This window comes from Vitis vinifera, chromosome 18 (genome assembly GCF_030704535.1).
Source record: "Vitis vinifera cultivar Pinot Noir 40024 chromosome 18, ASM3070453v1".
NCBI lineage: Eukaryota > Viridiplantae > Streptophyta > Magnoliopsida > Vitales > Vitaceae > Vitis > Vitis vinifera.
The window spans coordinates 9,368,138-9,382,172 of NC_081822.1; the positions used below are offsets into that span (position 1 = coordinate 9,368,138).

The 14,035-nt window shown below is 34.2% G+C and overlaps 1 protein-coding gene across 1 annotated transcript; it reads left to right on the plus strand.

Moving 5' to 3' along the window:
• The first annotated feature begins 7,335 nt into the window (after positions 1 to 7,335).
• Positions 7,336 to 13,870, plus strand: LOC100257353 (polyadenylate-binding protein RBP47). The gene is made up of 6 exons (XM_003634312.4): positions 7,336 to 7,988; positions 11,447 to 11,927; positions 12,855 to 12,913; positions 13,000 to 13,130; positions 13,222 to 13,318; positions 13,480 to 13,870. The coding sequence occupies exons 1-6, from the start codon at positions 7,662 to 7,664 to the stop codon at positions 13,639 to 13,641; spliced, it is 1,257 nt and encodes a 418-aa protein (XP_003634360.1). The 5' UTR covers positions 7,336 to 7,661; the 3' UTR covers positions 13,642 to 13,870.
• The last annotated feature ends 165 nt before the right edge of the window (positions 13,871 to 14,035 follow it).

The window sequence follows — 14,035 nt, forward strand, 5'->3', positions numbered from 1 at the left end:
AAATTTTCAAACTAAAACTTGAAATTCTTTTTAATTCAAAACGATTAGCAGTTAATTATAGTTTGTTATCATCAAAACACAATTAAGAGAACCCTTTCCAATTTATTTATTCTTTTGGTATGTATACTTTCAAAGACACTCCAATCCCTTTCACATCTAGAAGACGATGCAGTTTGGCTCAATATTTGAATGGCCAACTTTTGCAAATGTGGTGCATTGTATCCATGTAGTCTCTACCATTCATCTAGTTACTGTTTCACATTAAAAATAGGAAGAAAAAAAAAAGAACATTAGCAAGTTTAAAAAATTAAATAATAAGTAGGTAACTAATAAAAAAGAACAAACACACTAATAAATGAAAATAATTTTTTACCAAGTTGAAGTACTTCACTTGAAGAATAAACAATGTCTCTTCCAAAACTTCCCAATCGATCATGAAACAACTTCATTTCATTCATTATATGAAGCTTTCCTTTCAGAACTTTTTGATCAATAACATCCATGACACCTCCAATAATAGTTGGCTTATTACAAAAGTTTTTCTGATCATATTGGAAACATGGATTCGATCAATAAGCTACTAAATGAATGTTTTTCTTTAGTTGTTGATCCCAATATTGCTTTATGATCTCTATATAAGGCTTGTATAGTCTTTTGTTGTAGTTGAACAATTTATTGATGCCCAAACGAACCATATACATGCTTTCATACACATATCCCATCGAAGGTCTTTCATCACAATCAATAATACGCAATAAGCACATTAATGGAGACATAAATTCACAACAATCAAACAATCATTCCAAAATCTATTATCCAAGATGATGGAAACTGCAACTTTGCTTTTATTATCATTTGAATATCTAGAGTCCACAAAGAACTTACTAGTCACCAAAGCTTGCAAGTCATGTTTATGATCATGAAAACTCTTAAGTGCAATGAATGTAGCAGCAAAACGAGTTGCACCAGGTCAGAGAATCTTTGTCCATCCGTTTTTTTTTCTCAACCAACTTAACAAAACAACATGATTATACACAAAAATTTGTATACGTTCATTACAATTTGCGGCTAAAAAATCGATATAAATGTTTTCTTAGTTGTTTTGAATTTAAATTCTATCATTCACAATTATGAATAATTATATGTTTTTATTTTTTAGGTTATATAACAAGAAAAGAATCTATGATCCCATTGACTATGTATACATTGATGAGACCAATTTTTGGATAGTTGATGAGGATTAGACAACAAAGCTAGATGTTGAAGAATTGGAAAATCTTCTATATGAAGAAGGGTCAATTCCAATAAATGAAGTGGAAAGTTCAAGTTCTCACATTGGTTAGTAGAATATTTAAACTTATAAAAGTTCAATAATTATATTTTTTTTCTTCAAAAATGATTTCTTGTTGACATATATTCAATATTTTTGTAGATGATGAGGATGGTGGTGGTGTGGTTATAAAAGGGTTTGATGTGGAAAACTTTGGTTTTCCAAATGCTCATTTTCAATCTTTATATTCCAATTTCCAAAATGAATGAAGACATGAATTTTATATTTATTAGTATGCAAAAAGCTTCATGAATATTCAAACATTGACATGTTATATTTTGAGTAACTATTTAAGTGTTGTGATTGACAGTTGTATTATCTATTATGGACAATGTGTTAAGTTAACAACTCTTTAATAATTTGGTTATTAGGATAACAATGGTTTGATTATTTAATTGATAAATATTGGGTTTATTGACATTATGAATGTATAACATCTTATATTGTGTTATAGATATCATATACGATGATTGATGACTTCTATAAGTAAAAAAATTTGTGAAAAAACTCAACAAACAAAGTAAATGCTATCAAAATTTAGATATAATTTATTAATTTTTAATAATATATAAAATAATAAAATATATATTTATGACGTCCGTTCGACTGCCAGTCCGACCAGTGAACCGTGAACAGGTAACTTTTCCGGTTCAATAACTGGTTCGGTTATGAAAACATTGTTTTTTTTATTATTATTTTCACCCCTAATTTCTATCCATTGTTTGCGGTTTATATTTTTTATTTTATTTTTGTTATAATGATTTTAATGTTGAGGAGAGGGTACAATAAAACAAAATCCATGTTTATAGTGTAGACACAAATTTAAGAAATTGTGAAAAAAATGTAAATTTAATAGTTTAAGGGTGACAACACTATGATTTTTTACAAAGACAAAAATACCCTTATATCCTTTGAAGCAATTTAATACTTAATCTCGAATAAAAAGGGTTTCATCAAACAATAGATCATCAAGTCTTCAAGAATTTTATTTTATTTTAATTTAATTTTTTCTAGTTGTTTCTTGAATTTTTAAAAAGTTCTCGAGTCTTCAAATAAATTTTTTTTTGGGAGAGATTTCCAAATTTTCTTTACTCTCCCAAGTACTTTGAAATGAAAATTACTCTTATTTATAGGGTTGAAAATATATTATCTCTTGATTTTTTTTTAGATAATGATCTTATTTATTTTGATAATTATCATTTATTTTAATTATGATAATTAATTAGGATAATTACCATTTATTTTAATTATCAGTATCATTTATTTTTATTATTAAGATAATTATTGATTTTTTCATAGATAATTATCCTATCTATTTAATTATCATAATTAATTAAGATAATAATAATATTTATTGTTTTTTTTATTTATCACATTATTTTATGTAACATGTATTATCAACTAATTATGGATACATGATCATTAATGAGTGGACAAATTCGCCCCTATACCCATGTGCTTGAATCAAATATGCTACTATTCTATTATCTTTTTAGGAAACTTGATAGTTAGGTTGTATTTGGGAATTGTTTTCCAAAACAATTCTTGAAAATTGTTCTTTAGACCAAAAGTATATTTGAAATTTTGAAATATTTTTAATTTATTTTTTATATTTTAAATATGCTTTAAAAATAATTTTTATATATAATATTTTATTTTTAGTCATTTTCTATGTTTGTATAATTATTTTTAAAATGATTCTTAAAAAACAAATAAACGATACTCTCTAAAAATAAGAACAAAAAATGTTTTATATTTTCTATTGGGGGTTACTATTCACAACATCCTTTTTGTTAAAGGTAACACTTTTTTGTCATATTTTTTTTTCTTCATATATACCCTTTTTAAAAAACAATTCCAATTAAATATTGTTTATTTTAAATTTTTAATAATAAATTTATTTAAAAAAATTGAGTTATTAATTTCACATTAAAACATTGAATATAATAAAATCATTTTACATAATATGTTTTGGTGAAAAAATCATTTTATAATTTATTATTTAAAGAAATTATTTTGTTTTAAAATATAAGAAGAATATGAAACACAATTGAGTGTGAAAAAATAAAAGAAATGAAAAAAAAAAAAAACAAAGTTTACGTAAATTTTATGACATAGGTTGATACAATCAGGAGGGATGGAGATGGGCAAATGTCTCTCCTGAAATTTTGATAAAATTATTAAGGATTAATGAGATTTGATTCTCTTAATCTCAAATTACTTCTTGCTGCTAGGCCATACAAGTACTTTGATATGATTTTGGCCACTCTCAACTTATTTTATGGCTTCGTCGGTATGATATCTTAGGCGTAGGACCTCCCTATAGCTTTCAAGGAGGAGATATTTATGCCGAGATTGATTCCTATGGATGTATAGCTTAATAGCTTAAAGAAGAAATAGACATTTAAATATGGGACAATTGTGTTTTGGATCCGACTTAGCCCAAAAATTAAAAATTGTATAATTGATAGAAATCATATAAAATATGAAGAGACCAATATACCCTTCAAAACTATTTTGAGTATTTTTTATCACAATGTACAAACTTTTTTATCTTAATTTTTTTTAATAATTATTCTGAAAATTTATTATTTTTAGAAAACTAATTTTTTTTTAAATATACCATTTAAAAAAAATTGACATATTTTTAGTTATTTTTTATATACATAATTTTAAATATATATATTTTCCAAGATATTTGATTTTTAAATAATAATAATTATAATTTATTTTTATTTTTTTTGGAAAATGATGTATTTTTTTCCAAATCACTAAATTAAATCAAATTTTATTAAGATTTAAAAAAAAATTAAATTAATGTTTTTCTACTCTTCTTTTTTTTCATACTTAATAAATATCATTTTTGGAAAGATAAAATAGATTTTTCTTAATTTTCATATTTTCTCTAGATCTTGAACTTAAATGATGAACTTATATGGATCAAAACTTAATTTTTAGGTCAACTATATTCAAAACAGAATTGTCCCATCAAAAATATTGCAAGCAAATCACTAACCCTAGCCACACATGCAAGCGTGGGTAAGCGCATGACCAATGTATACAATTCAGCGAGTACAGGTGCAAAGAGAGGAGCATATTGAGACCGACCCTTTCCGGGGTAAGCGCATGACCAATGAATGCAATTCAGCGAGTACAGGTGCAAAGAGAGGAGCATATTGAGACCGACCCTTTCCAGAGCCTCACGCTTGATCTATAGAGTTTGAATTAATTTGTTGACAATGCCCCCAATCAGTTGATTTGTAAGGCAAAGAAAGGACCATATTAAACACTGCTAAAGTAAATGTCTCTTGACAACGACCCCAATTACTCAGGTCCATTAATGCTGCACAACCAAAGGCTAGCATTTGGTATCTCCTTCCAAAATGCTCTTCTCTTTCTAGGTTTCAACCTAAAGTCATCAAATACTCAATACCCATGGTGGGTTTGATATTATAAGCATGAATCACTAACAGTGCCACCATTCTGCACGAGGTTAACTGCACTGACTCTCAGTGGTGGGCGACTTCCCCAAATTGAGGAGCCAACCAAGCCGCACCATCCTTACCCGGAATCTCTAATCTTGATGTACTACATCTTGAACTATTGCTGAGATGGAATGCTTGGGATTCCGAATCTTTTATGAGCGGGGTTGCTTTCATTAGCTTTGAGTCTTTGACCCAACTTCCTTCCATACAACTAAACTCCATTATGAGCCCTCAAGAATTTTTGTGGCCTTCATTAGTGGTTCATTACCTACTTACCTGTCGGTTATCTCACCAGCCCACTGTCATATCATATGATTCCATGGTTTTTACATGAAGCAAAAAAAATCCATGTTTGTGCAAAACAACTGCCATTGAAATACTTCTAAAATCTTAAAAAATAAGGTGGTATTCATGCAGGCACTGTGATAACCTTAGAAGCACACGAAGAACAGGAAAAATGGGAAGAACGTTATCAAAGATGGATCATGGAAGTACTGCATGAAGATTCTTCTTGGCAACAGGCGGATCCGCGTAATACAGTTATTTCAGCTGTTTTTTTGAAGTGCCAAATCAAGGAACAACTCTTAAAAAGTCATACATTGAATTCGTACCGTAACTGTCACATTCATGAAGTGGGTATAAGTGTATGGCACATGCAGAATAGTGGAAGAGCTCCATAAGCCACCTTCAAATATTGTTTCTACAGTAATGCTGAAAGCTCAACCGTAAAACCCCTCCACTCATAACTATTTTTGTAATCTTTTCAAATATTGTTGCCCAGAATCAGAAATTCGCACGGAACCCCTCATGAGGTCTATAAATACCAATGGTAGCAAAGAATAGCCTGCAAGCATCTCCTAGGAGTACTAGTTTCCAGGCATCTGCATCTGCATCTTCATCTCTTTCTCTCTTCCTCTCTCTCTTGCATCTCTCTCACGTACACATGGCCAAAGTTAAGCTGATCATGAGCATATACGTTTTTATTCTTGCTTTAGTCCTCATTTATGGAGGACTAATGTCCGAGGGAAGGAAATTGGATATAGAAAAAAACAGCAAGTGTGAGATGTGTGTTTCCATTGATGAGAAGATTAGTGTCTTAGGAAACTTGCACCGCAGCAGCAAAGCAAATGCTCGACCCCATGCACCCGCCCGTCAGAGTCCTGGAGCTGACCGACTCTTCACAGATGATGGCGTGGATGTCCAGTCCACAACACCGGGTCACAGCCCTGGTGTTGGCCACTCCGTTGGACCCGCAAGCAATGACCCGAACCCATAAACATTATCTACCACAGTCCTACCACCAGTTATTTAATGTTCAAGTGTTTGCTCTCCACGTACCGTGTGAATTGTATGAATGATTACTATTTGTGTTCGTAATGTTTGTACGTATATGTTTAGACAGCTGTCGTTTTAAGAATGTGTGACGTTCTTAATTTCTTCATGTATTCGCAAATTATCCCGTATGATTAATAAAGTTGGGTTTCCACGTACTGCTGTGTGCTCCCAATCGTTGAATACGAGCAGAGTGTTGAACTCCTTTATTCTTGATAAGCCCAAGATGAATTCAATTAATTGTATACATATCCAAATAATTTGTACTTTGTGCTAAGCTCGTGACATATGTGCATATATTCTCACTAGTATGACATAGATGAAGTGAGGAAACCGGAAAATCATATATATATTTGGTCAAAATTTGACAAATTTAGGAAGGGGATGGGATATTTCCATGGCTCTTTCCATGATCTATGATCTTGTGTAGACAAAGGCACTGCATATATGCCTTTGGATTGGAGAACTGGGAAATACCTTCATTAATTCTATCTCTTTAATTTACTAATAAAAAAAACTTATGGCCATGAATCCGGATGGAGAAAAGTTGGAATTATTTCTGGACACCTTGGTTTAGAGTTAAGGCCAATTAAGGCGTGTTTGGAGAGGAGACACACGTATTAACCAAGCATTTATTGTGGTTTTCCTCTTTTTAAGGAACAATCTAACTAGGAATGATCCGCAACTAATTTAACCAATTACCTAATTTCACATATTTAATGTCTGTTAAAAATCATCATTGGATCATCAATACAGGAAATTTAGGATTTGAGGTGGCAATTTTAGGCCATTCCTTTTATTAATTAAAGTTTAAGTTTAAAAAATTTTACCATAGTAAAATTTATGAAATTTACTGTTCACATCAGACTAACCCAATCCTGAATAATTTATGGACATATTAAAATAAAAATTTGGAAAATAAATTTACTTGCGGCGGACTCCAACCGTGCCAGAGATGGCAGAGATAGAAGCATATATGGGACGGAAATGTTCCCAACATCGGAGTGAGGGGTAAAAAGTGAAAAATCCTAGAATAGATTCGGTGGGGTAAATAAAATTGACGGGGAGGGATTCTCGAAAATCTAAAACAAATCGTAAAGTCCCAAAAATTACCGTAGGAACCAGCTGGCGGCGGATCGCGAGGAGTGCACAACAGTAGCGGTGCATATCCCCTCATGTGATCCAACGGTAGTGATGAAGCTGAGGGGCTTAATCGTACGGCCGAGGAGGTACCAGCGTTTACAAAAACGACCCATGAATCCGTCATCCTCCCCAAAACAAATCCTCTCTATAGCCGTAACCGCAGACTCCACCACCCCTCAACCCCCCAAACCCTGCCTCCGTCCTCCTCACGCCTCCTTCTCTCTCTCTCTCTCTCTCTCTCTCTATAGACTTCGAGATTCACTAGGCTCTTCTTCTTTGTCTTCTTATCCTCTTCACTCCTTATTCTTCAATCCGGTTCTGTAATTTTAGAGAGAGAAGGAGAGTGAGAGAGGGTTCGGAGAGCGGCGAAGATGCAATCCACCAACGGTTCTGATCCGCAACAGGCGAATCAGCAGCAGCAACAGCCGCCGCCGCCTCCTCCGCAGCCGCAGCAGTGGATGGCCATGCAGTATCCGGCGGCGGCGATGGTAATGCAGCATCAGATGATGCCGCCGCAGCATTATCCGCAGCACTTCGTGGCTTATCACCACCAGCCTCATCAGTATCAGCATCAGCATCAGCAGCAGCATCAGCAACAGCAGGGATCCAACGCCGACAACAGGACGATCTGGGTCGGCGACCTCCATAACTGGATGGACGAGAATTACCTCCATAGCTGCTTTGCTGCCACTGGCGAGGTTTGATTTTATTGCCCTTCCTCATCAAATTTAACTGTTCATATTGGTTTGGATTGTACGGAAGTCTTTTAAATTTATGGGATTTAGTAGATCGAGTTGTTATATTTCTGCTGTCTCTTTCATAGCTCTTCTGTTATCTGCATTAAGATTTCCGTATTGGATTTGTGTCTTGTTGTTTTGTCGAAGGGTTTATGCTATGCATATAAAATTTTAAGCTATTAGAAGGTAAAAAAGAGAAGCCTTTTTCATGGAAAAAAAGGACTTTGGTGGTAGAAATTAGGAAACGCCTAAAAGGGGATGCTAATTTATAAATAAAAGGGAAAGTTGTTGCAGGGAGTAGAAGAATTGTTTGAACTTGATATAAGTGTAGCTTTTGTATTTCCAGCATAGTGTAATGATGATTGCCGATCTGAAAAGAATGCAAGCAAGCAAGTTTGAATTGCAAACATTGTCTACAATGTTCATTGCTTTCACCATTACTTCATCTGTTTATCAGAAAGAAATTAGAATCTCGATTCCTGTTGTTTGTCTGAGTGTTAGATTGTTTAATTGAGTTAGAGTGTATTTGGCAGTGATTTTATGAAGTGTTTCTAGTTTTTTTAATACTTAAAAGATAAAAAATTTTAAGTGTTAGAAAGACTAGAAACACTTCCAAAAATCACTGTCAAACGCACTCTTAGTCAATGTTTTTAGTTAAAGTGTTTTAGCTGAAATTGTTTTTAAGAGAATCAACTAATCTGATTTTTCAACACTATAAATAATTTTTCAAATTTTCAACAAGTGTTTTCTAAATTTTGTCAAAACACCTTATTTATTTATTTTTTAAACACTTTTTAGGTTAAAAGTGTTTTTTAATGTTTTTTAAAAACACTACCAAAATGGACTATTAGTATGAGTGTTAGATTGTTAGTAAGTTGTTTGTCCTCTTGACTTTGATCATCCGTCTTCTGAATAAATTGTTGCTGAATGAGAGACATGAATTGCTTGTCTCTCTCATTATGGTTCTAAATTTTTTTATTTTGGTTCAGTGATATGACTCTTCAAATGCCTATGCCTACTCTATGTGTTCTATACCAGCAGCAGAAGCATCCTGCTGCAAATTGAAACAGAAAAATGATTATGGAGGTGAATGTTGTAATTCCGTTGTGGAGTACACAATAGGTTGAAATCATGGTGGATTGAAAAATGTTAAGGAGACTTTATTTTGAGAGCTAAATTTTTTATTTTGGTTCGGTGATATGACTGTCTTCCGCCCAAAACCTCCTAGTTGTATAACTATACCTATGCCTGCTCTATGGTGTTCTATACCAGCAGCAGAAGCATCCTTTTGAAAATTCAAACAGAAAAATAATTATGGAAGTGAATGTTGTAATTCCATTGTGGAATACACAATAGGTTGAAATCATGGTGGATTGAAAAATGTCGAGGAGGCTTTATTTCCAATGTGTCAAACAGCTTGGAACATAATGGAGCTAAAATTGCAAGTTGTAGGAGAATTTAAGTTTGATTGTCTCAGTTTATTTAGACTATCATGTCAGTCAACTAAAAGGAAATCGCCACTATTAGCCTATAGAATTGCTTGAACGAGCTACTTGCCTCTGTGTGTGTGTATAAACTTATGCCTTCATGCTTGGATATTGGATAAAGAATCTACAAAAAGCTTGCCCTATTATCGTATTCCCATCTTCAGGTGAGGTATATATGATATACCTTATTGGTCCATCATTTAGATTTAAGGTTTCTTAAGTAAAAACCCTAACACAGTCTTTATTTCAAGTACTCTGCCTTTTGTATAAAGGACCTCTACTTTCTGTGCTCCTAAGATGAAGTGCCTCAAAGAAAATTTACTCCACTTGCTTGGATAAATTTCCATGCTCAAGTCCAGGGCTGCAGCTTGTCAAGGCTCAGGGGGTTATTCACCTTGTTAAAATTTAAAATGAAAATGGTGTGATGAAGGATTTGAATCCTTAACCACTAAAAGTGAATAAACCAACACTTACCACTGAGCTAAATAGAGAAGCTTTGTGTCTTTTTGCCTCCTTGGGATAAATTTCATAAACCTTACCCCTTCTAAATAAATTCCTAGCTCCGCCACTTGAGGCAAGTCCATCAGTTATATGAGGAAAAGTTAATTCTTACCAACGAAAAAGGGAGAAAAAAAAGAGTTCACATTCTACTTCCTCTCTGCCATCTTTCAATAAGCAAACATGTAGTTGAAGCATTAGTTTTCTAATAGAGATGCATTAGGCATTTAGGCATTTCTTTTCTGTGATTTAAATAATAAAATCATGAAAAAAAGTGTCCTTTGATTTTCTAGTTGTTTTAAAGAGTAAAGATGACCCCTGTAATGGCTTATTCAAAATTCTAAAATATGGGTTTTCAACCTTTTTTCTTGATCTGGGTGCCTAAAAATCTAGGGCCTTTTTGGCCATTGGAGAGAAAATCTTTATGACACTCCTAAAAAAGGGGTTCACAAAGAGCACCCATCAATTTCTCCTATATATATATAAAACTTCAAGAACATAACTTCCATGACCACTAATTTCATTTTGCCTTTCTACTTCATATACTCACAAACTCCCACTTGGACAAACTTCCTCTTTAAGTGCTTTCTGAATATACAACAACACATATTAGTTATTGGCTACCATTGGTGAAAGCTTGCACTCTCATGCTCTGTTTCTCATGTGGTGCACATGAAAATCCCTGGCTATCATAAGTACCAAAAAAACTGTTGGGCTTATGAAAAAATGAGACTTGAGCCTGGCCTTAGATGATTTGGGCTTCCATGAAAATAATGAAGAGGAGGTCAATTGCTGGAATTATTGCTGTCATTTCTTTCATTAGTGTCTAGAAATGATGAGTGAGCCCAATAAGCAGGCAAGGAATTATGGAAAAATGAAAACATAGTGGTTCATGGGACATGAGAAGTTTGGCAAGTGAACTTACTCATTTATAATCATGCTAAGACATCAGGCATTTCTTTAGGACAATCTTCCTGTGATTTTTAAATAATAAAATCATGAAAAAAAGTGTCCTTTGATTCTCTAGTTGTTTTAGGAGTAAAGGTGAGCCCTGTAATGGCTTATTCAAAATTCTAAAATCTGGGGTTTCAACCTTTTTTCTTGATCTGGATGCCTAAAAATCTGGATCTTTTTGGTCATTGGAGAGAAAAATCTTTATGACACCCCTAAAAAAGAGGTTCACAAGGAGCACCCATTGATTTCTCCTATATATATGCATATATAACTTCAAGAACATAACTTCCCTGACTACTATTTTTTATTTTGCCTTTCTACTTCAAATACTCGCAAACTCCCACTTGGACAAACTTCCCCTTTAAGTGCTTTCTGAATATACACAACATTTTTAGAAGTGCTTTCTGTGTTGGTTTTCATTCGTTTGTTTGTTTGCGGCTCCTTTTTGGTCTCTAAAATTTAGTTTCGTCTACCTTGCAGCTTGCTTCCATGAAGGTTATTCGCAATAAGCAGACTGGTTCATCAGAGGGTTATGGATTTGTGGAATTTTTTTCACATGCTGCGGCTGAGAAGGTTCTACAGGGTTATGCTGGTGTGTTGATGCCTAATACAGATCAGCCCTTTCGGCTGAACTGGGCAACATTTAGTATGGGTGATAAGCGGTCAGATAATGGTCCTGATCTTTCCATATTTGTAGGAGATTTAGCTTCAGATGTTTCTGATAGCTTATTACATGAAACTTTTGCTGGTAAATATCCATCTGTTAAGGCTGCAAAAGTTGTCTTTGATGCCAATACTGGTCGTTCAAAAGGTTATGGCTTTGTGAGGTTTGGAGATGAGAATGAGAGGTCACAGGCCATGACTGAAATGAATGGTGTATATTGTTCGAGTAGGCCCATGCGCATTGGTGCAGCAACTCCAAGGAAGTCATCTGGATATCAACAACAATATTCTTCACATGGTAAAATGACAATTTCACATGCTTTTTGTTTGCATCTTCTGAAAGGGTCATAGTGGGTTCTTCTATTTTCTTTGGCTTTGTGATGGTATATTTTATATTCTGTTTAAATGTTGTTCTTCCTTTCTGGGCAATGAGAAGCAGATCTGTTCTAATGATTAGCCACTATGAATTGATAGTGAGGATCAATCCAGGTGTTTATCTATAAACTGAAAACTGCTGTATCTGGATTTACTTACTAGACTAGCCTGGAACTGCAAATTTTTCCTTTATATTTTGTAAATGAGATAATATCAAAGTAACCTAGTATAGGACCTTCTTAGTTGTAAATCTCCTTCAACGAAGCTGATATGGGCAGCTTTGAATAGTTGGTAAAGTTGGTGATGACTGTGGTAGGGGTGAAGAAAGTGGTATGGTGTTTTTATTGCAGTGGCAAGGACGCAATGCGATGAGTTGGAGTTGGTGTTGTTGTGTTGGAAGTGGTTATCGGGTGCTGTAGGTGTAATTCCCCTCAATGAGGGATGTTTTGTGCTTCTCTTTTTGGCTAGATGGTCATATTTCATGCATTGATTGAGGTAGAAGAGAAGATAGGTTCTGATGATTGTATCTCATTATCAAGCTGTCACACCTTTGCAGGAGTTCTATATTTATTTCCTTATCTTTCATCAGATTTATCTTACTGTCTTTTCTTTCCAGGTTTCATATAACTTGTAGATTATAGAATATTTCTTCACCAATTGCAGATGGGGATAGCTCCTGGATATGCCATTGAAGAATCTGAGATTTTCTTTTTTGTCGTTTTCCTGTTGGCATGACCTTTTTGTTTACTGAATTGCTGTTATATGTAAAACAAAATTTGAGAAGTGCTTTAAATTGGGAATTTAATTGAAGGGTTTTATTTTCTTTCTATACTATCTTTGGATTTGGTAGGTGGATATGCATCAAATGGTGCCTCAGTCCAATCTGATGGAGACTCTATGAACACAACAGTGAGTTGTCCAGCCATTCTGTGTGGTTCGAACTGTTAGTGGCAACACTTCTTCTCCCCTTTTGTCTAATCTATGTTTCATTATAGATATTTGTCGGAGGGCTTGATCCTAATGTCTCTGATGAAGATCTCAGGCAGCCTTTCTCCCAATATGGTGAGATTGTCTCTGTAAAAATACCAGTTGGTAAAGGATGTGGGTTTGTACAATTTGCAAACAGGTAGAACTCCTCATTGGATGATATTCAAAGCTTTAGCCTCTATTATTTGTTCAGTTGTGGACTTGATCCTCCTTATCACCTATTTTGACAGAAACAATGCTGAGGATGCGCTACAGAAATTGAATGGAACAGTAATTGGCAAGCAAACAGTCCGTCTTTCTTGGGGTCGGAATCCAGCAAATAAACAGGCAAATTCTCTCTTCCTATGTTAGATTATGTTTGGAAGGAACTGGAATGATGAATGTCTTCAAATGGCGATGGGGCCAGGGAATTCATTGTAAACCAATTCTAACTCTAGTGCTTTGTTGGTTGTTCATCTTTCCTAACCAACACTTACGGAATTTGGCAGATGAGGGCAGATTTTGGCAATCAGTGGAGTGGGGCGTACTATGGAGGGCAGGTGTATGATGGTTATGGATATGCTCTGCCACCACCTCATGACCCAACCATGTATGCTGCGGCATATGGGGCTTACCCCGTGTATGGCAACCACCAACAGCAAGTTAGCTGAGATTGAGCTGTGGAAGAGACATATTTTGTTCTAGTGATTAGATATTATCACATTAGAGTAGCATATCAACTTTATTTCTCTGTAGTTGGCTTGGTTGTGTAGAATTCTCACGAGCCCCTCCCAATTGTGGAGTGGAACTGAATTTTGATGACAATGAGGCAGTTCTTTTTAGGGATTTATCAAACATTTGTTTATTATTGCGGGAGGTAAAATGAAACTTATTGGAATACATGATCTAGCAAATGTTGTGTGCTGGTTTGTTTCATGAACCAGAAAATGTTCTCTGGTTCCATTCATGATTCAAATGGGTTCTTGATGTGGTTAATTTGGTTTAAAGTAGAGGCTGCTAGGAATGGGTGTAATTTGGCTGCATTGAGATTTCATGCAATTTTCC

Excerpts from the sequence above, each read along its gene's own strand:
- LOC100257353 (XM_003634312.4), top strand. The coding sequence starts at position 7,662 with ATGCAATCCACCAACGGTTCTGATCCGCAACAGGCGAATCAGCAGCAG. Across the intron at positions 12,914-12,999 it reads GAGACTCTATGAACACAACA|ATATTTGTCGGAGGGCTTGA; the intron begins GTGAGTTGTCCA and ends GTTTCATTATAG. Across the intron at positions 13,131-13,221 it reads TTTGTACAATTTGCAAACAG|AAACAATGCTGAGGATGCGC; the intron begins GTAGAACTCCTC and ends CTATTTTGACAG.